Genomic DNA, 23017 nt, shown 5'->3' on the forward strand with positions numbered 1-23017 from the left:
TGTTCAGAGAAGTGATAGTTTTACGCATATTAAAACAATGTAGAGGAAATGAAGATACGCCTGAGGACTTAACAGGGGCTTCTTTGTGCATGTTCTAATAATTAATGCTAGCTTTCTTTCTCTCTCTCTTTTTTTTTTTTTCTTAAACTTATTAGAATCAACCCTGAAAAGCTTACAGACATCCAAAAGAGGATGCAGGCTTTTTTGGCTCAAGATCAGGAGTTAAAAGAGAGAGCTCAAAGGGTAAGTTATCTGTACTAAATTCTTGAGGGCATGCTGTTTGAATAGAACTGCTGTTGGAATAATTGACCTGCTGATACGTACCCTGCCAGTGGTGTTTGGAATTGCTAAATTGTTCTGTTTTTAATTGTTAAAACCTTGCATCAGTAGAAACAATTATCATGTCTTAACAGTTGGTAGTATGTACATCTATAAGGCCTGTGTGAGCTGAGTCTGAACCTGTGCTCATGACCCTGTTGCCTGAAGAGCCGCCTGACCTACTGCTGTTGTGCCAAAGTTAAGACATAGGTGGGAACCTGTTTCATTTTAGAGTCTTGGATACAAAAGTAGTTACTGCCTCACAGCAGTCTGAATCTTTTCTTTCTTTGTTTTTGAGTCTTTCCCAGCTGTTTGAGTTGAGGTTGGAGGGACCTTGCCAGGCTGAAGAAATGGGCTAACAGAAACCTCATGAAATTCAACATGGGGAAATGCCAGTTCTGCACATGGGGAGGAATAACCCCATGCATCAGTACAGGCTAGGGGCTGGCCCTGCTGGAGAGCAGCCCTTCAGAGAAGGATCTCAGGGTGTTGGTGGATGGCAAGAGGAACATGGGCCAGAAATGTACCCTTGTGGCAAGAATGCCAATAATATCCTGGGCAGCTTTAGGCAGTGTTGCCGACAGGTCAGGGGAAGTGATCCTTTCATTCCGATCCATTCCAGGAGAGGCCACACCTGGAGTGTGGCACCTGTCCAGTGCTGGGCTCCCCAGTACAAAAGAGACATGAACCTGCTGGAGTGACTCCAGTGAAGGGCCATGAAGATGATTAAGGAACTGGAGCATCTGACATGTGAGGAGAGGCTGAGAGTGCTGGGACTGTTCATCCTGGGGAAGAGCAGGCTCAGGGGGCTCTTATCAATGTTTTTAAATACCTGATTGGGAGGTAGTAAAGAAGAGGAGCCAGACTTTTCTCTGCGTGCCCAGTGACAGGACAAGAGGCAATGGACACAAGCTGAAATGGAGGATATTCTGTTTAAATGTGAACTTTTTTCCTTTGAGGATGATCAAATACTGGAACAGGTTGCCAAGAGGTTGTGGAGTCTCCATCCTTGGATATATTCAAGGTATGTGGTCCTGAGCAACCTGCTCTAGCTGACCGTGCTTTGATCTTCAGAGGACCCTTCCAAGCTCAACTGTTCCATAATTCTGTAAAGCACAAAGCTGTTGAAATCAGATGCATTTGCACTGAATTCATTGTATTTCCTCGGTAGCATGATGGAGAATAGGACTGTGTACCCTTTTCAGTTAGTAACCTGTTTGATTGAAAGGACTGATAAATTAATAGTCCTCCCTGATAAGGAGTTGATAGAGCATTTGAAATAACAATAAAAAAGGTTGCTGAAAAGTGACAGATTTCATTCCTGGGCCTAAAAAGTTAAGAATATAAAATCATCTAGGCCTCACATACCACTTATTTAATCAGTATTTTTGTTATTGTCTCTTTTGAATATACAGGACAGCCTCTCCTTTCTCGGGTGGAAAATCTGTATCATTGAATTGAATGAATTTTAATTTTTGTTTGGTTTTAAATGAGAACCAAAATAGGTTAGAATAGCTCTTCCTGGGAAGATGGTTAAGTGTATGAATAGGATTTCTTTGCTGTGCTGATTAATGTTGGGAGAGGTCCATGAACAACAGGTGAATTTCGCCAAGATTTTATTAGGCTTGGGAAAGGTAGAAGACATATAATAACTAGCATCTAGGCAAGTTTCTGGATTGGAATAAGGTAGTTTTGAAACACGCTTCCAAATCCTGCCCTAGAAAATGGCCAGTGAAACCTTTCTGGGCATTACTCTGCCTCTTCTGTTTGTGTTTGCTGACCTTTCCCTGGTCTTACAATATCTTTAGATTGTGACCTCTTCACACTTAGATCTCGTGCTGAATTTAGCATATTTCTGAAGCAGTGTTGATATCATGAACCTACTGTTTCTGCAGTTATACTGAATGTCTTCCAGCAAGATCAGGAGTTCAAGCTGAGATGCAGGGAAACAACATGAGAGGAAAAAATCCTAAAATCTTTCAGGTCTTTTATAGGTATAGATCAAGTTTAAGGAGTGTTATCAAAGGCCAAATGATCAGAAATCGGGAAGTGCCAAAGCCTGATAAATACAAGAAATTTTCAAGAAAAAGATGGCTGAAATTCTGGATTACTGTAAGTTTCTTTTTTGTCTGAGCGAGTGTAGGGATTGATGACACCTGAAGATATTCTGGTGAACCTGATGGGAGGGTACCATGAGAAGGGCCTCATGAACATTTGAGGACTGATTAAGAGTTGCAGCTTTTCTGCTGAACTCAGATGTAGAATGAAGCAAGTTGCAGTGTTTGAAATTATTCTGGTGAAATTCATCTCACTTAACTTAAGATGTACTATATCTATATCTGAGTTAGACTGCCTAAGCTTTCATTTATAGTCAATTGAGAGAAGTAAATACTTCTAGGATGCATTCTGAAATACATACCTTTAAAACTCATCTGGGTAGACGAATTTTGTAGACAAAACGTCCTGTAGAACATGTTTCCTTCCGTTGACTGTAAAGGTAGCCTACAGGACCTAGTTTGGATGTCTGTAGTAAAGACATTTGCTGAGTTAGAGTAATACTTTGCTGAAAAAGGGGTCTTAAATCAGACAAAATGTCTAGGGAAGTTGCTGAGAGCTTTGTGAATAAATCTCTAAGGAGTGTTCAGGGGACTATTTTTAAAACTGTTTTTGCCTTTAAAGCATCCTATATTGCTGTAGTGCACAAAATATTACTTGTAGCATGTGGAATATCAGTGCAGACTTCATCACAGCATTTTACAGGCCAGATAGACTAGTGACATATCATCTGCAACTGCCTCAGGAAGTTGCAGTTACACGATTTATATCAGAAGTGACGGAGCAGCTGGCTGGGGGAGGATGAAAGTAGGAGGAAGCCAACATCATCTTACGTGGAATGAAAACAGTAATAAACCTTTTTCTTCTGTTTCCGACTTTGGCTTTTTAAGATCCCTTAAAAAGGAGGGGAAGATCAGTCTAAAGTTTCGAAATAGCAGCAGGATGAAATCAAGCAAGGGATTCATCTGTCAAGGTTACAGATAAAATGTTGAATTCATTTTGAAAATCCAATCTTTATTACCATTTAAGCCATTTTTTATTGTCATTTTTCATACATGTAAGGCAGTGCTGTGCGATCTTGCAGACAAATTGTAAATAGATTCAGTTTTTAAAACTCTTAAAATATGAGCAAGTGGATTATTGTAGCAGGTGCTCTCCCTTAATATATGTGTTTACTATGTAAATGTCCCCCAGTAGTCTTCCATATCAGTCTGAATAAAACAGTAGCAATATTGCAGCTGAAATCTTGACCTTGGAACCTTATTGGGAATGCTGGATTTGTCAAAGGCATGTGCATTATGCTGTCTAGCCTGCCTGTTTCAAGCTGGAAAATTCTTAACGTTTATAAGAAATAAATTTCCTTCTGGAGTTCCAGAATGGAGCAGACAGCCAAGTCACAGCACAGATAGGTACAAAAGTCTGGGTAGGATATAGTTTGCTACATTGATGACACAAGATCTAAGTGTTTCGACCCATCATTTTGGAGTCCAAATGTGAAAATCCTGTTTGGAAAGCATTTTTAAAAAGGAGAGAATTATTGTGTTTGTTTAATATACGTTTATGCAAGTCAGCTTTTGTCCAGCTGAAGAGAAATATGGTTTGAAATGGCTACATTTGATGACCTTTAACTAATCTTTTTGTTTACTTCAAGATACCTGTTTTTTGTAAAAATAGAAAATTCTTGGTTGCTAGTTTCAAGAAATGTCATGGTTCATTTTATAGGAAATGGTTTCTCTTCTCTTGTTCAGAAACAGAGGGGGTGAATCACACTGGAGGCTTCTTTGAAAGCTCTGCAGTTCCTCTCACAGAATGATGTTGCCTTTCAGCATTTCTTGTAGTTTTCAGAACAGGATGAATTGGCATGTTAAATGTTAAATATTTAAAAAAAAAAGAAAAAAGAAAAAAAGTGTTTGCTTCTGCTAGTTCAAGTGTTGCTGTCTGGGCGGAAACTTGGACACTGAAGTAGTGTCTATCTGTTAATTCTTCATCAGTCCCAGAGGGACTTGCAGGGTGTTCTGGCAACACAACCAGTTACAGTTAGAGTTTGCGATGAAGTCTTAGTACTTTGATATTCTGTCAAAATTAATTTAAAACAATTATGCAAGAAATACATCAGCAAATCAAAATTATAAATGCAGCAAATTAGAGCGTAGAACTTGTTGCCCTTAGAACTTTTACAACAGAGTCTGGGACATGGTGTGGGGTCTTTAGCTACCTCTGTGGTAGACCTGTAGTATAGTACTGATGCTCAACATTAACATCCACGATGGTGTAAGTTAATTCATCTGATGATAGTTCTGTAACTTTCAGTTACAAAAAACCTGAAAGTGATATCAAAACAGCAAAAAATAGCAGTGCATAATATCAACTGATAAAAGAGCAGGAAAACTAATAAAAGAGCAGGAAATGATAATTGAAGAAGTTCAGACTGACTAAGTTTGTCCTCCTTTAGCTGTCCAGTCTGTATGCATAAGAGCATCCAAGTCTTAAGAGTGCTGAATAAAATTCAAAAAAGATGACAATATTTCAAAGGCAGCTTGAAGTAAATCAGATTTCAGTTTATGGTATTGCTGCAATTTTGAAGAAGTCATTCGGTCTTCCTCTACTTCATATCCCTTGTTGTGAAATAGAACTTCTCTTTCATGCTATATCTGACTCTTCTATTTTGTCTGTAAGCTCTTGGAACAGGGTTTGTCTCCTGTTGGAAGCATTTGTAGTGCCTAACATGACAGAGTTGGGTCAGCTGAAGACTGTAATCATCTTCATATTGTTACTGGATGACCTTGTAAGATGCTACACTTAAGCAGGTGTCCATTTCTTTGGATGTAAAGCAATACCATCCTGTATCCAGTTCATATCAAGCTTGAAAAATTGTTTTGAGCCTCAGTGGGCTGAACCCTGTTGATAACTGATAGGCATTATCAGTTATCTGTAATTTATTAATTTCTAGACTGCAGGTGCAGAAGAAATATAAACAAAGTAGATGGACGGCTTGATATGTTATCCAAAGCGTGGAATGAGATTTCTACCATGTGGAGTGTAGTGACCCATGTACATCTTCAGATCTGTAAATCGTGCAATTCTCAGATTCACAGGAAAGAGACCTTTATTTAATCTACTATTTTTTCCCCCCATTAGTCCATCAGTCACTGCAAAGAAAGAGGACGTTCTGTCATTTGTTCTTTTCACTGCTTGCTAGGCAGCAATGGATTGATGAGATCTGTCAAATTTTAATCCCCCCCTTTTTTTTTTTTTAAAGGATGCTAGTTATGTTGATAAAATGATTAATAATTTAATGTGAGCAAATGAGTGTTTTACTCCACACTTCATTCTTGATAGCAGCTGAACTGGGTTTTGTTGAAATTGTCCACTCCTAAAATTAATTGAGACAGATAATCAGGACAGGAAACTTCACTTTTCCAAACGATAACCTTTTGGGGTAAACAAGCAAATGAAAATTTACTTCTGTAACAGAGATTGCTGAGCAACTTCAAAAGCATAGCTGTTAGCTCTACTTATTTCAAAACTATTAGTTCTTATTTCAACTTGCCAAAGAAAAGATATGGCTTTGTGATGTTTCTTACTCTGAACTGTTTCATCTTTCTTTTCACATCTGGAAATAATTTTTCTGTTATGAGCATTTCAAGAACCCCAATAAAAAATGGTGCTGTGACTTTTTTTTCTCTCCAGTACCTCTAGTGAATAAGAACAGGAGGATTTTTTAACTCCACTTGAATTATTAATACAAAAATTTTCTCCAACAGGAGTCTGTACAAAGCAGAACAGGGTGTGATTGTAATATGTTTGAATATAATCATACAAGCTTAATTTGCTATTGTTATTGGTGCTTACTAGTTTAAGCCCAGTGGTAGGAGTTTCAGCATGTGTCAGAAATTGGATTACAAACAATGGAAGATCTTCCAAGGATTTTTTTCTGACGGTTAACATTCTAACACGCAGTACTACTGCTGCAGCATCCTCGCTGTTGCTGTTGTTTGTGGCAGTTTAATTTTGCTGCCTAGATGTGCCCCAGTGTTTTGTCTGTGCATTTTATGACAAACCTTTTTAAATGGAGGGAAAAAAACCCAACTTTCCTGTCATTGATATGTTTCTTTTTATTGGTTTCTCACTAGTCCAGACTGTTCTAGGGTAACTTTATTGTAAATCAAGAGTATGTAATTAACATATAAACAAGTATTAAACTTTTTTTCCCCCCCTGCTTTTCTCGGTTATATCTAGTAGACAGATGAAAAGACATAGTTGTTAAAAATGGCATCAGAAATGTTCAGGCTTCACTTTTTAGAGAATTGAAAATTGTTTTGCTCTCACTAAATCCTTATGTTATTTTTTCCCTTAAAAAAAAAAAGCAACCATGCTTCATTTACAACTTAATATTTAAATAAGAGGTGGTAAATATGCAAAGAGTTTTTCTACAGCAGAGATTGTAAGACTTTTTATTTTTTTTTACTTACTGTTTTGCTGCCACTATATGCCAGTGTAGGAGCTTCCAGCTTTTGCTGCTACCAGATGGTGAGATATAGCCATGGATTGCAAAGACAAACCTTTGGGTCTGAGCTGAATATATTTAACTAGATTTAAATGAAGAATAATGTACAGAACTACTACTGCTGCTGGATGAATGGCAGTCTGCTACTTTTGATACTTTGAATGCTCTGTGTGTCTGGATAGCATCATACGTATTCTTTTGTTTTACAGCAGCATTTCTTGGGAGATCGGATTAAGACTATTTGTCAGCAAATGCTTGTACTAATGATACAAACTGTTCTGATGCCTTGCTTAATAGATGTAAGGAATCAATTTTTAGATTAGAAAAATGAAAAAATAAGTAGTATGGTAGTATTGAACGTTAGACAACAGGAGGCTATCTCAGAATTCTACTAATGAATAAGAATAGTAGAAGATTCCTGATGTGACTTCTTTCAAAGCAGTGCCCCGAAACAAAACCCACAGAATGCTGCATTGGAATAAACAATATGACTCACTGCCTAAAGAATGTAACTTACCATAACAACCTTTCTGCTTTGGCAGCAAGAGAAAGCTATTAAGTTTTATGAAGTGGTTCTGTAGGGGTTTCTTTTCTCTTACTGCAGTTTGAAAAGGAATAAGCTGTAAGTAGATCTGTCTAGTAGTAGGCATCAGTGACAACAGAAATACTTTTCATTTTAAGAAATGTATTGATGATAGAAATATACTACATAAAGGTATAAAGATGAGAAGCTCTATAAAATATGGAAGAATGAAACTCCCTGTGGAAAGGATGGAGGAAGGTATAACACAAGATTAAGTTGTCCTGTTATGCAGTACTTCAGGTTTTCCTGGTGAAAGTCTGGGATTAATTGAAACATCAAGCTTGGACTCATATACTAGTTAATATTGTACAGTGAATTTATGTTGGTCAGCTCAGCTGCATTCATTAGCCACATATATGCAATTAGCTGATGGCAAATGCAAGATAATGTGAATTATCCAAGGCTACAGTGAGTGAAAAACAGCTAAGTTAAGTTGAATCTCTTTTTGTCAATCAGTGGCTAAGATTAAGTTAAGCCATCTTGGATAATAGGAACACAGTCTTATTTCCATGCAATTTTGATGTCAGAATAGCGTAACAACATTTAGAAAAATCTGTACAAAAAAAAGATTTCCTTTTGATTGATTTGTTTTATTTTCTTTCTAGTGAAAATAAAATGACATACTGCTGGCAAATTCATCCAATTACTGTGCTTTTAATGAAATACTAGAATATTTGAAGTTCAGCCACTTTTGTAGTAGTGATAAATTTTGGCTGAGTTTTGTATTGGGTAAAAGAATTTCAGTCTGAAATCAGTATTAGACCAATTACCATTGGAATTCTGTTTTGTTTAGAACAACAACATAATGTTAGTTTCATGTGTTGGTAAATAAATGAATAATTTCTTTTTTTGTAAAATACTTCTGTTTTCCTTTCAGTGTTTTGTATCCTACTTGCGTTCAATTTACTTAATGAAGAATAAGGAAATATTTGATGTTTTCAGATTGCCTCTAGCAGAATATGCCCTGTAAGTATGATCAATAGAAAACGTAGTATTTAAAGTGAAAAGTTTATAATGAAAAGTTTTGCCATGCATGATAGCTTTAAATACTTGTTTTAATTATGCTAACACACACAATTTGAAATTTTCTTGTAATGCATTTTCAGTTTCGTGTTTATGCTGTGCTTTTGTATATTTTCAAAGACATATTCTAAATAGAAATTCTGTAAAAACTGTGTATCTCTACAAAGAGAAAAAACTCTTGCAGCAAAAGCAACAGTTGTATACAATATAAAAGACAGAAGTTGTGAAGTAAAAGAATACAGAATATTTTTTTTCAGTGATGTCCTTCAGCATCTTAGCTAAATGTTGGCATATTTAGTATATTGCTTAAAAAGAAATTGGAATATATAAAGATGATGCATTGCAATCTCATTTTGCAAGTGATTGGGACATTGTTCCTTAAACATAAATCGCATTTAAAAAAAAAAAAAAAAATCACTGTGCTATGGGGAAGACAAAACATTTCTGCAGTGGACTAAGTAGTGTATATTTTAATGTTTTTATATATGCGTGTGAACCATTCCCCTTTTTGTGGGAGGGAGCTTAACTCCGACAGGTTGATTTGAAAAATGTTGATCATCTGAGACAGTTTTAAAACTTGAAATTTTAGAATAATCTCATGGGAGATAGGGTAGTCAGAAGGGAGCAGAAAGGTGCTCAAAGATGCATGATAAATTAATTCTACATGTCTCTGGAATTTCATACAGATATGACTTGAATATTCAAGCTTGTCAACATGTGGCACAATGAACTAAAATGTGACAAATTACTCGACTGTAGAACACCTGGTCTGTGTGCTGTGCAGTAATTAACACGATTTTATTTTTTAAACTATATAGACCTGTTCTAAAAGATGTGTTCTCACTTTATGAACTGAAGAATTTTAAAAAATGGAGAACTCACAAAACCTTGAACAAGCCTTACTGTGCTGAGTAAAAGGGATAGTGGCAGACTTCTCAAGAAGATTAAGACTTAGAGGGATGTGCTAAGACTTAGTGGGATGTGCTCACAAATTTCACCAGTGTATTAACAAACCATCTAGTAGGTGGTGGTAGTACTTGATTTAAGGAATCCCAGTGTGTCTCTCTGGATTTCAGCATGATGTGTTGTCTAGTATCTGATATTTATGTAGGCAGAAGAGTCTACAGATCAGTCATTCTTAGGCATTGGTGCCAAGATTTGGTCCTTCATGAAAGAAAATTTGAATCCCAACTCTGCCAAGTACTAATAAGTCATTTCTGTATTAAAATGGGAGAAATTAAATGAAGTTTTTAGATAGAGAAGGAGACATTTAGGACTGTGAAATATATGGAAGTGTAATCAAAAAATCAGAAGATACTAAATCTGGGAGATGATTCAGAAATTCTGTGAACTCTTTCCACTGGCATTCTTCTTTCCCACTCTCCAGACTGTTAATCTACCTAAATGCACCCTACCGTCCCCTGGCTTTCAATTCAATGCACATGCCATAGTGATATAGTGGATCAGTCAGCTTAACTTGTCTGAAATGTGCAGTGCCCTAGTGGTCTGATATGTTTGAATTCTGCATTCACAAGCAGCTCTGTTATATGTGGTGTTCACAAATTCAGGGCAAACGTAGAATAAGAATCCTTTCTTCCCTTTACCTTCTTCATGTATTCTCCTGAAAGTATTTCAGCCTTTCTGCAGAGATTTATTGCTTGCTTGATACATGTTACTTCTCTAAAAATTCTGCAGAGAAAACAGGCCGCTTAATGCCTGTCAGGTTTGCATTTCAGCTTGTGAGGCAATTGCCCACTGTTTCTGTTGCTCTCTTGCATGGCATATCTGTGCATGGAGATTCTCTTCAGCTCTGTTCATTGAGTCTCTGCAGAAAAGGAGTGGTCTTTTTCTTAATATATATCTGTATGTAAATATGGATATATATATTCTAGAGATTTATCACCTTCAAGCTTTTGTACATTAGTATTCTATCCAGTACCCTCTCATAACAAATTGCTATCAAGGCTAATTTTTGGGAGGAAGACTTGCACAGGCCTTGTGCTGGCCTTTACAGAGCCAGCCTTTTAAGTTTTTTTCAAAGAGAGCCTCAGCTTTAGAATAGAAGATGAATTTGTCTTTTCATTGCAAAAGACAGCTTTGAAAACATAAACAAATGTAAACAAATAACAGGGTGGAAAGGAATTTAGTTGCTCTCATCTCCTGCATAGGAAACGAGGTAAAGAGAAGGCAGGGAATCTAAATATCTTACTCCTCAGGCACTTTATTCTTTTAAATGCTGGCATATATCTCGGTCTCCAGGTGTATATTTGAGCAGGCAAGTGCCCTAAGGGGCTGCTAAGGCAGGTAATTTTCTCTGTGATTTTCCTGATATCCTCCAGGAAGAGCAGAGGAGGAAGGCAGCATATTCCTCTGTTCAGCTGTGCATTGGTACAGAGAGGATAAAAGAAAGCAGGCAGAGATAAAATTACTTGGGAAATGTCTGAGACACACAACTTAGTACCCAGCTAATTTACCAGTATTGCTTACAGACCAGCATTACGAAGCAGTGGGTGTCTGCAGATGCCATCAGGCCTGGAACGGGTGCCAACACGGTAGTATCAGGATACTGGATCTGTTTGTCCATGTCTGTCTGCTCCTTTGCGGACCAGGGAGGGCACCCGCCCTGCTCCCAGTCTGGTCCCCCGACTGTGGGTGCAGCCCCAACCCTTACGGCATGGTCAGAAGAGCAGGTTTGGTTCGTTGCCCTGCTCCAGCTGTTGTGAGCAAGTGCAGAGCTGCCAGACAGGTATTCCCAGACAGCACCTGTCACAGGATTTGCACGCCTGATCATCTGGTCCCTTTCCTGTTTCATGGCCCATCTTTTCACTGCCCTGTACTTCCCTTTCTCTGCCCCAGGCTCCTCGAAAAAAAAAAGTCTCTACTTTTTTCCTGCTGTGTTTAAATACTCTCACAATGAAAACATTTTTCTTTGTATCAAGCTGAAATTTCCATTGTAACTTACAACCACTGGTTCTTGTCTTTTTGCTGCATTTCTACCTTCTGAATACTTTTTTATATTTGAGTTCAGTCTGTTCATCCATGCTGGCCTTCTGCCATGCTTGCTTGACTTTCTGTCCGTCAGAATGGACCATTCCAGGGGTTTTAGAAGGTCGTCCTTGAAGATCAGCCAGCTCTCCTGGGCTCCTTTGTTCTTCAGGGCAGTCTCCAATGCGATTCTGCCATGCAGATCCCTGAACAAGCTGAAGGGTCTTCTCTTAGAGTTCAGGGTCATTATTCTGTTACTCCCCTTCCTCCTTTCTCCTGGGATCTTAAACTACATTATCTCATGGTCATTGCAGCCAAGGCTGCCACTAACCATCACTTACCTGAGCAGTGCTTGCATATTTGCGAGTAGCAATTCCATTAGAGAGCATCCCATGGTTGGCTCACCCAGCCAACTTGGAAAAAATGATCTGTGATGTACTCTAGAAATCTGTTGCTTATGCCCTGCTATGTTGCACTTTCAGCAGATGTCAAGGTGGCTCAGGTATCCCATGAGAATCAGGGCCTGCAATGGAGATGCTTCTTCTAATTGTTTAAAGAAAGCTACATCTGCTTCTTCTAAGTGACTGGCTTGTTTGTAGCAAATGCCAGCCATGACATCCTGTTTGTTGGCCTCCCCTCTGATGCTGACCCATAAACTCTTGATCAGCTTGTCACCCACTATGTTAGCAGAATACCAGGCATTTGAGCTATTCCTGTGCACAGAGGGCAAGCCTTGCCTTGTCTTTCCTGCCTGTCCTTATTTTAGATCCTGTATTCATCCACTGCAGCTCTCCAGCCATGCAAGCGATCCTGTTGTGTCTCTGTGGCCTCAGTGAGATCACAGTTGTGTGACTGTGAACATACTTCTAATGAATACTGCTTATTGACCAGGCTGCATGTATCTGTGTGCAGCCTCTTCAGATGGGTCCCTGGTCATGCCATTTCCTTCTGGGAAATGTGAGAGCCTGTCCTCCAGGCATCCTCCTTGCCCCTGTTCCTCCGTTTCTCTTGGAGTTTTTGTCTCCATCTTCCATGAACCTAGTGTAAAGCCTCCTCACTAGGTTAGGAAGCCTGTTAGCTAGCAGGGCAAGAGCATCTTTGCCGTGTCCCCTTTCTCCCTGACAAGATGAACAAGCTGCCCTTGTTCCTTAAAGAAGGTTCTGTGGTCATAACACCTAAAATCCTGGCTGTGACACCAGCCATGGAGGCAGGTATTAAAATTGATCCAGACTATTCAGGCACACCATAGCTTTCAGCTGCTCTTGGTATATTGAATTTCTTTGTCATTGCCAAGGGAGATCAGGAAAATAATACAACTGTCTTTTTCTGTGATAAATGTTAGTGTTTGTATTTAGGTCAGTAGCTTCTTTTTATTTCACCTTAGGTGCATCCAAAGTATAGGAATTAACTATTGAAGGATATGGGTTTCAATTATTGGGCACAGGAGCAAAAAATATTACCTGTTTAAAGAGGAATATTCTCACTTGATTTTGGTGACATTTGAGTATAGAATCTGTATCTGTTCAAGGACCAACTTAATTTAGAAACTCTGCTTACCTGCTCCTGTGTGCGCACACACGCCTTTTCTCTTTTTTTCTGTCTGTCTGACAAAGCCAGGTTCTCATTCACAAAGCTGTATGGTAGCTAAAAATTTCTATTTGAAACATCATAGGCATTATAATGAGGAAGACAGGTTTGTGTCTGTTACACTGTAAGATTTCAGGTCATAGCCACTAGTGAAACTCCACTGACTTCCTTCTGAATGTATATTAATCTTGTGTTTGGTCCCTTTAAATAATTGCCTAAATGCCTCAAACAAGGGTAATCGTAAAAGCATATAACCAGTTTCTGATTTGTGAATACTTAGTTTACTTAGTTAATTTTTTTCTTCCAAGTCTAGATCCTTCTGTTGTCCTCTTGTTCTAGAGGATTAAGAGCTGTTTCAGTGTAAAAGTTTCTTACTTGAAACGTAAACATAGCAGATTATCTCCTTACGGATGTTAGTATGGACTTTTGAAAGCGCAGTGTAGTAATCACAATTGCTCATCATGAGTAAGATCCTACCCTGAAATTAGCTAATCAAATAGGTAGCACAGCAAAAGCAATTTCTCTGTTCATTTTGCTTATTAATCAGAGCCATCTGGAATGTCTGTTTAATTCAGACTTGTATCACTTCAGTCGATTTGATTTCTCCTACTTACAAATATTTGCTCATCTTGTCTTCTGAAAACCTTTTGAATGTGAATGTAATGTATACTGCAAGGCAAATGATACGCATTTCTTCTCTTGAAATGGCTTCTGGTAGTATTTAATCTTTTGGGGGCTATTTTAAATCATTGTTCTGTAGTAAAGAAAATCCCTATGCTGTACAGAAGTGTTTTTTTTAAAAATTTATTTATTTTTATTCAGAACATTCTGAAGAAGTTCACTAATGGAATATATCCTTGATTTAGTAAATGTAGTAACTTAGTATTAGAGTGAAGAACTAACTTGTGTAAAAATTGCTGTGTATCAGCTCTCTGGCACAAATGACCACAGATCCTTTACAACTAGCTCATATTTCAAAATAGAACTGGAAATCTTGTAGGATATTCTTGACACTTAAAAGACTGTAATGGTCTTAAATTTTCTGTTTAATTCATTTTGTGCAAGAACAGATTTTGCTATGAGTGTCTAAAACTCCATCTTTTTAAAGAGTTACGAGCTATGTCCAGCTTTTGACACAATCTAAATAATGGGATATCAAAATTACTTTGTTAATGCTAACATACCCAAGATCATCTTTGTTAACAAACCTCAGAAAAGGCATCATTTTAAGATTTTAAGTCTGATGCACCATTCATTTGAATTAGTTTTTTTAAATGTTTACTTTTTTTTCCCCCCTCATTCAGTAGCAAACAGAAGTGATATTCTACTTAAAGCCCTATAATATCCTTTCTGCAGACCTTCTGTTTTACTCTTAAATTATTTCCTGAAAATCATGGTCAATCTGCTGTGAATTGAAGGAGGTATCTGAGCATTGTGCCTTATTCAGTTACTTTTATGCATTCCCTCATCAATATTACTGTACCGGTGATGTCTGGCCATTTCAGTTATCGTTGATGAAGAGAGCTCTGTGTGTCAACTATGCTTTTGTTAATAGTAGAAAGCAATTAATTAGTTTCAGCATTGCTTTTAGAAGTTGTTTTAAACATCTATTTTGGTGCTTGCTCCAAAGAAGTCATCACATTTCACACCCAAATTTGCAATAGGATGGATTGTTGGTTTGTCAGCTGAGTTTGTGTTGTCATTTTAAGGCTGTCATAGTCTGAGGACTGCATTGTGGTTTTAGTATGTTTAGTGTTGTGTGTTAGAATTTGACAAACCCCACTAAATAATTTGTCTGCTTTTTGTCTTTCCTTGTGAGAAAATCTTGCATATTTCTTATTATAGAAGAGTTTGCATATGCTAGAATTAAAAGTCAGAGGAAGAATAGCTGTAACTTCAGTTTGAGCAGGATTGTAGTCTGAGTGGCAGCTAATGAATAAATGAAAATTGACATTTTTTACTATGACTGAACTCTAGATTTGACAAATGACTACAGGAATAAATTTTAAAGAAACTGTCAGAATCTTACAACATGAGGAAACTTTTAGCAGTAGTGGAATATGATCTCCAAAATGATTCTCAATTTGGATTATACTGTAGAAAAGAACAAATAATGAGTCAAATTACTGATATTTCTCTGTGAAGTTATATAATAAGAAATGTTGGGGGGATTGTTTGTACACAGCTTTTATTTAAGCTTAGCTACTTGTAATTTCTTAACATTCAATCCTTTAAAAAAAAAAAAGACCCCCTGCCTCCTCCACCCCTCTCCCCAAAAGTGTCTAAGGTGTCCAAGAGCTGAATTCTGTTGGTTCAGAGGTCACTTGAATTCTGATAACATTGGTCATTTTTGGCAGTGTTTTAAACAGTATGGAAAAATGAACTCTAACTGATAACTAATTTTATGCAATTATTAAAGGAAGCCATCAGTGCCGATCAGCAATCTGGTGGGTAGGATTTCGTATTTGAATGAGCAAAGCTTTGCTCTTATGAGCTGTTCTTTTGACTTGCCTGTTTTAACTTTTCCTCTAAAGAGACAGAAGAGAGTTTCTTCACCTTTTCAGATTTTCTCTGCAACCATAATCCTGATCTTTGGTGCTAGCTTTGGAGATGTGAAAGTAAAGCAGTGACAAAATGGGGAGTTTGCAATGCTGCAAACGCAAAACCTGATGTACATACGTACGTGTGTCTGTGTATGAGAAAGAGATGAACATAGATTACATAGGTGCTATACAACCATCCTCTGTAGTACTTTGTCAACAGTTGAAAGCTATACTTTGTGTAGAAGAAGGTTACAAAATCTGGAAAGGGAAAAGGTATTTATTTACCTCTTGCAAGTAATTTTTTTCCCCACTTCACTCCCCTTCAGAAGAGATTGCAAGTTCATTGAGGTTGCAATAATCTCTTTATACGTATTTTACTGTGCCTGGTACTGAGGCTCAATTCCTGATTTGCATCTCCTCCAGCTGCTGCAGCGAACTGCTAAATCTACTTTGTCTATTTTTGTTTCAGTTAGTCAATAGGCCAAACTTTAATGTGCAATTTCGTTGCAAAGGTGATAAGTTAGTGTTAGTTGTCAAACGCTACCACAAGTTTAAGATTGCTTGTTGTTCCCTTTTCAGTTCCCAAATGTGTTGTGTACAAATCCTCTCAGCAGCACGCTTCACTAAATGCACAAAATGTACTGGATAGAAATGTACCTGGAACAATTAAAAAAAAAAATCTATTTGCTTTTAAGTGCTCTGCTGAAGTACTATTGCTGTTAGTTGCTTGAAGAGAAACAGTATCATGTTATTTTTTTAACTGGGTAATTTTTTGGGGGCATTTGTTACTTTTTGAGCACGATGCCCCTCCTGTTGACTGCTCCATCCCATTGGCTGCTCTCAGCAATTCGGAGACTCCAGGGCCTATAGTCCGCTCATGCTACTCTGCAGTAAAATTCTGGCTGCTTCAGGGTCTGTTTTTAATTACATTTCTTTCAGAGCCTCCACTAGTTGATTCTTTAACTGTGATACAATTCAGGTTTCTTTATTCCGAGCTGTATGGTAGGTAGAAGGCATAATGCTGTGTACTGGAAGCAGGCAGCATTTGTAGGAGGAGGTGGTGTATAGCTGTCCAACAGGCTGGATTGAAAGAGGCTGATTTTTGCATATATATATGTGTGTGTGTATGTGTGTGTATACACATGTACATTTATATGTATGTCTATTTATATTTATTAATGTCTATTTTTACCAGTGCCACCTTCTGTTGGTTCTCTCCTCCTGTTACGTATCTATCACAGACATTTTAATTGGTTAAGTACTTTGCCCATTTGCTAAGCATATATACAAGCTCTGAGTGTTATGAGCACTATTGGTTCTGTACTGTGTATTTTTAAATGCAGCTCTGGCCTGTGTTGTGTCTTTCTAATACAGTACCAAACTCCTCCCAGATTTTTTTATTCCCTAAATGGAAAGGTACATTAAATTAGAAAGAGACTTTACTATTGCTCTTGAATTTGTGTTGGCAGTGTCAGGTGTTACAATAGTGGGCAATTACTAAATTTACTGAAGTCAACTACTTTTAAACAATCTGTTAGTTGGAGACAAAATATCTGCTCCCATGCAATGCTCTCCAGTATTGTTCCTGTATAATATTTACATAGGTTTGTTTTTGGCTAATTTTTGTCCCTTTTGGAGTATTAATATGACTTTGAATTGTCATGAATAATTGGGTGAAATAATACTGTTGTTGGCTTTGATAGTTCCTTTGATCTTCATGACACGTCTTACTGTGAAGGGGTGCAGGCAGGTGAGATTTTCTTTCAAGGGACAGACAAGGGACAAAAAGCTCTTGGCTTTTTCTACAATTAGTCATTCCATCCATATTGTGCTTGTTTAGATAGTGATGGGGGCAATGACAGAGACCAGTGCTTCCTCAGTCCCTGACATGACATATGTGTATCCTCAATACAAAACTGTATTGGTGTTTCTTCCACCCTATTACATTATAAATCATATTTAATTTGCTCCTGTTTTTAGCTTTATAGGTTGTTTGTTTGCTGTCTTCTACTGGTAGGTTTTCTAATCTGAGTGCTTTATTCTCTGTTATTTCATCTTCCTTTCTCTCCCAATGTTCACTTGCATTTTCAAGGTAGAATATCCTATTGTGTGTCAAAAAATCTGTTTTGTAAATATGTTGGTCAAAATGCGTAAATATAAATTACTATAATTAAAATCAAAGCACTTGAGTCATTGATGAGGGCTTCTATTTTAGTAAAATTTTGTTTTGTGTCAACCTTTCAGAGTAGTTTACTTGTTTAATTTCATACTTTAGATCACTTGGTCTTGCGGTGGCACCCCGTGTGAGATTTCTTCAAAAAGCTCAGAAACAATTATCTGTGAATGTGACAGCGGAAGAGATGAATCACTTGAAAGAGACAAAGCAAAATAAAAATATCAGCTCCTCAATAAGCAAAGAAGAAGTAGAGAAATACAGAACTAATTTCAGTGGAAAGGTATCTGTTGACAAAACGAATGAAGAGGACAGAAGGAAAGAAATTGAAGAATATCCTTCTTCCGGTGAAGGTACTGGTGATGGTGAGTCTGAGGAGGAATTGAAAGAGGTATCCGAGGAGGAAGAGGAGAAGGAAATTTCTGTGTTAAGCAGGGTTCCAAATGCAGACTCCATGCAGTTCTTTGAAGAAGATGATGATGATGCTAGAGATCTTGATTTGCTGACAGTGAAACGACGGAATGTTTTTGGTGTGGAAGCTAGAGATAATCCAGAACTGGTAAGTGTACATTATAGTAAAGCTCATGAATCTTGATTTTATATTGGACAGACTCCAAGTAAGGAGGAGGAAAAAAGACAAAATTTTGCTCTTAAAAGAATACCCACTTGACCAACTACATAATTGCTTTAATTTATCAATAACAACTTGAATACCTAGGAAATTTTGACAGTTTGTTCTTTTCACTTACTACTTTGCTTGTACTTTCTTAAAATAGCTGCAACTTTTAGTCATTTTGATGGGTGCTGCAGTTTATGACACTGGGAACCACACTGCAATGCATGATGCACTGCTTTCTAATACAATTCATAACAAATGATCTTTACAACAATGTAACCCTCCAACCATAATTTTTTCCTTTTAACAAGATGTTTAGACACAGAGACTCACAGAGGGAGAGAGAACACTTCTTGTAAAGCATGGTTATAAAGGTTTATTAAAAGTATTCATATAGATTTTTTTTTTTCCCTTGGCAAGTAGCTTTATATCTCGGGGTTCCTCATTCTGAGGAATGTTGTTTTTTATTTAATCTTTAAATACAACATTATAGTAAGGGTTTTCTTGCACTTATAAAAAGTGAATTTGGTAAGTGTATGTTATACTTTTTTGTGTATTCTCTCCTACCCAACAACTAAAACTCTGTAGTAAAGAGATGCAAGTGAAATGGCCATGTGCTTCAGCAAGGTGTTTTTCTTAACTTACATGCATGCAAAAGGAGCGTTCTCCTCCTTTAAATCTTTTTTTTCTGTGCTGTTATTTAACAGCATAGAGCATTCATCATAAACTTAGGCTACTCAGCCCGCTTGCTACACTTATAAGCAGCATTTTTCCTTTTGTATTTAGTAAATAGCTTATAAACTAGTTTATCAGCTGACTTTATTGAAAATGAATAGTTGTTCAGTAACCTAATCTCTCCCCCCCCGCATGCTGTCTCCTCTCTTGAGGAGACAAAATCTTTCAATTCAAAGTTTTGAAACTCAGTGGGTAACCCTTTAACAGCTTTCCAGCATTAAATATTTATAGGTTGGTTTAAGCTCAGGTAAGTCAGAAGTTTTCTGTGATTTAGTGTTGATATACTGCACTACGGGTTAATTTTTCCATAAGTGTTATACAAGTGCGGGAAGACCACGTATCTGAAGCCATTTATACATAAACGCAAAATGATGAAATATTTAGTTATTCTTCTAAGCAGTTGCAAACTAGAAGTTAAAAGTTGAAAGTTTTGTATCATTAGGAATTTAGATATAATTTAAATAATCTCCTACATCAGTGCCCACTATTGTGAAAGATGCAACTGTTAGAAAGCCAAAATGAAGAGCATGCAGTGCCCAACTGGCAACTGATCTTGACTGATGCGTTCATTAGTGTGGTGCTTATTGACCTCTGTTAACATGAAAGTTGTTGATAAAAATGTGAAATGCTTTCAACTTATGGTTTATTTTTCAATAGAAATAGAAGAACGAAGGTTTATATGACTAACCAAATGTTGTCTTTTAATGTTTTAATATAAAAATGAACGTGATAGAAATTGTGTAGGAAGATTCAGAAATTGTGCATCTTTACTATTTTACATATATAGCTTAACACCACATTTTATGTATGTAAAAATGTATTGATAACTTTATATTTTTTTCCATTTGCTTATTTTCTGGATAAAAGTTTTGAAGGGATTATTTTTGCATTAAAGTAGACCAGTTCATATGAAGAACTGGAAGAGAACTGGAGAGAGAGAATCAGTCCTTTTGGGATGTGAGAAATGAGGGACTGAGCAGTACAAGTGCAGTTTCGCTATTGCTGTATGTTGGAGTGTCCTTCCAGGAAGGACTCGGAAAACAGTTTGTGCACAGTGTGCTGGATCCTTGCCACGTTTCTGGGATGAAGTGCATTAATTAGTATCGAATGCTGCAGAGAGTCTAGGAGTAGAGAATGGAGTATGCTCTCAGTTGGATCAGTTATTTATTTATTTATTTTACCTATTCTGTGTACTAAATAAGGTAGGAATCTGGTGGAAAAGTTGGTGTGTGATCATCTAATTGTGGGAATATGCCCTAGAAGGATGAATTAAATTTGTGTTGACACTTTTAACTTGTGTGATTGATTTTTGCAACTTTAGTATTCTTATATTATGCTGCTTTGTTGACAGCAAAACAGTCCCACTGCTCTTATTGAACTTCAGCATGTTTCTGTAAATGGGAACTTTCCATTCAGGTTCAGGTTTTGAAAACGACGGAAACTGTTGTTCTGGTTAAGCTACTAAGAGGTAATGGATTCTAATAGGGAAGAATTAGATGTTCAGGTTTGATGTGCAGAATTTTTAGTGCCCCTTTGAGCCATAGAGTGCTGCAAGTATTGCCTAGTGCAAATTCCATAGGTCACATAATTTTCTTCAGTTAGTGGCAATGCATTTTAATAAATAAAAAGCGTGCAGTATGATTAAGGGGTGAATATGGAAGTAGAGGAAGAAACCTTTCTAGCGGGCCATTCCAGAGGTCTGATAGCTGCTGTAGTCACACCATCGCCTCCTCATCTTTGTCTCTCTCTTGGCACCTCCAGTCTAAGAAATGTAACACGGGCCTTGAGCATCCCTGCGTGGGAGAGTCGTGCGCTGACTCCTGGATCACAGGCTGCGCTTACCATTCTCTGTACCGGAGTACAAAGGATCTAGACAGAAGGGGCACGAGCCACTTAAACTGCTGATGGAGTAGAAGGAGATTTGTGTGACTTTCTTGGAACTTCTTGTCATTGTTAAACGTCCATGTTACGTTACCTAACCTGGCAAGGAAAGTTAGGTCCTGGTGTGGAGTGAGACAAGTCAACTGTTAAGTTTCGTTAACTGCACGACTTCCAGACCTCTTCCACGCTTTCCCTTTCTTAAATGTTTCTCCCCCCCCCCCCCTTAACATGCATATTCTGTCTCCATTTTTTTTGTGACAACAAATATAAAACAAAAGTTTGGTCTCTCTACACTGCCATAAAAAATGAAACCTTGGAACCTTGGATAAGGTGAAAGATCTTGGCAGATATTACAATTTTGGTATTAATTTTAGAGCTCTTTTTTTAAGAGGTAAGTCATGCTTACTAGCTGTCCTATTTATGAGTTTTACTTAAATATGTTAGGATTTTAAACTGGTGATATAAGTCATGGGATTTGTTTAGAAGTACAGTGTTCTTATGCATAAAAAGAAGGTCAGCTGTGTGCATAGAGCAATTAGCAAATATACAGTATTATTTAGTCGTTCTGTTAACATTGTGGAAATTATTCATTTCAAGTGCATTTAACCATATTGGTGTTGTAAAGACTTTGAGCATTCCCTGGTTACAAATTTTTTTTATGCTAATTTTCTGAAATTGGTTGTTGTATTTTCAAATGCAAAGGCTGTATTTCTTAAACTTTAAGCACTGTTCGTCTGAGAACAAAGATTAAGCCTACAGTAGTGTTTTCTTTTTTGTTTGTTTGCTCATTAATTTAGTCACCTTGTTAGAAATATCGCATACTGTCAGATTTGTCTTCTGCTGTCAAACTTCCTTTTTTAGAATACAGGATATTAAACTACTGAGTTTGTAGGATTGCTGTGATGCCCTCCCTGCTCCCCTATCTCTGAATTTTTGGCCCCCTAAAATTTTGCAGTGGGTCCTGGCTGTGCAGAGCACTGCAGAAGTGCACGGCCCTGCACAGAGGGCGGCAGACTCCATGCAGCTCGGCTGCAGGCTCCCAGGGCTTGCTCCTTGAACACGGTGGCTGCGGAAAGAAATTACGTTGTGTGTCATGATTCTGTCTCATGTAGGTGGCTTGTTTTCTAATCCAAGAGCATTAGATATGATGAAGTTTTCTTACGGGCTTGTAAACATTGTCAATTGAAACAGTACAACCTGGGTATATACTTGTTTATAAAAGCAGGAAAGAACAGATAAGGGTAAATCTCCCTAAACAGCAATGATGCGGAGTCTATGCCAGGGCGCAGAAAGTGGTGGCTTGTTGTAGCACGGCCTTGGTACAGAAAATACATCAAGGGAACGTAGTTTAGTATGCACCAAAGCGAGGCCATAGTTCTCTAGACTTTTCTTCTATGATATTGGGAAGAAAACTGTCACTATACAGATAAATCAAAATCACTTTTCAGAGTTGTGATTCAGCTTGGTTGCTTCTCTTACACTGGCTTTTCTGTCCAAATTTGATCTCCTGCAGTTCCACGTCATGAGGTAAATTCTGACTGATCTTGGGTTTATGTATTGCTGCTTCTCAGTGAAATGTCTTTTGGTTCCTCTTACTAGCTCTTATTTTGCTGCTTACATGTTAATTCATATTAAGCAGGTGACTTTGTCTCCTTGGTGCTTTTTTGCTAGCTGGAAAGAAAGCAAATGTTCAGAGGAGGGAAGAGATGGAGCCGTGCAGCTGGCCGGTGGCAGTGTCCTGTGCGGTGCGGTGCAGGGCCTGGCCGGCAGCTGGAAACAGGATGCTTGCCCCTGCGGGCAGGCTGCGCGCTAGCCTCCTGGCAAAGGAAGCGCACAAAGCTGTTTATTTTTAAGTTAAATAAAAGTCAATACTGTGATGCACTATATACCATAAATTATCCTTCCTACAGGACATAAGTGCCTTAGGGTGTAGGCCTAGTACCAGCGTGCTTGTGTATTTCTAGTTGAGTTGCAGCGAGTAATGATTTATATGAAGTATTAAATATTTGCA

General features: G+C 37.7%; 1 protein-coding gene across 1 annotated transcript in view; it reads left to right on the forward strand.

Moving 5' to 3' along the window:
* The window catches only part of DDX10 (DEAD-box helicase 10), a 231868-nt gene that overhangs the window by 38901 nt on the left and 169950 nt on the right, over positions 1 to 23017 (forward strand). The window contains exons 11-13 of the mRNA XM_067289783.1: positions 156 to 243; positions 8341 to 8429; positions 17877 to 18333. Of these exons, the coding sequence (XP_067145884.1) occupies positions 156 to 243; positions 8341 to 8429; positions 17877 to 18333 (634 nt within the window). The remainder of the gene's footprint in view (positions 1 to 155; positions 244 to 8340; positions 8430 to 17876; positions 18334 to 23017) is intronic.

Source organism: Apteryx mantelli, chromosome 1 (genome assembly GCF_036417845.1).
Source record: "Apteryx mantelli isolate bAptMan1 chromosome 1, bAptMan1.hap1, whole genome shotgun sequence".
Lineage (NCBI taxonomy): Eukaryota > Metazoa > Chordata > Aves > Apterygiformes > Apterygidae > Apteryx > Apteryx mantelli.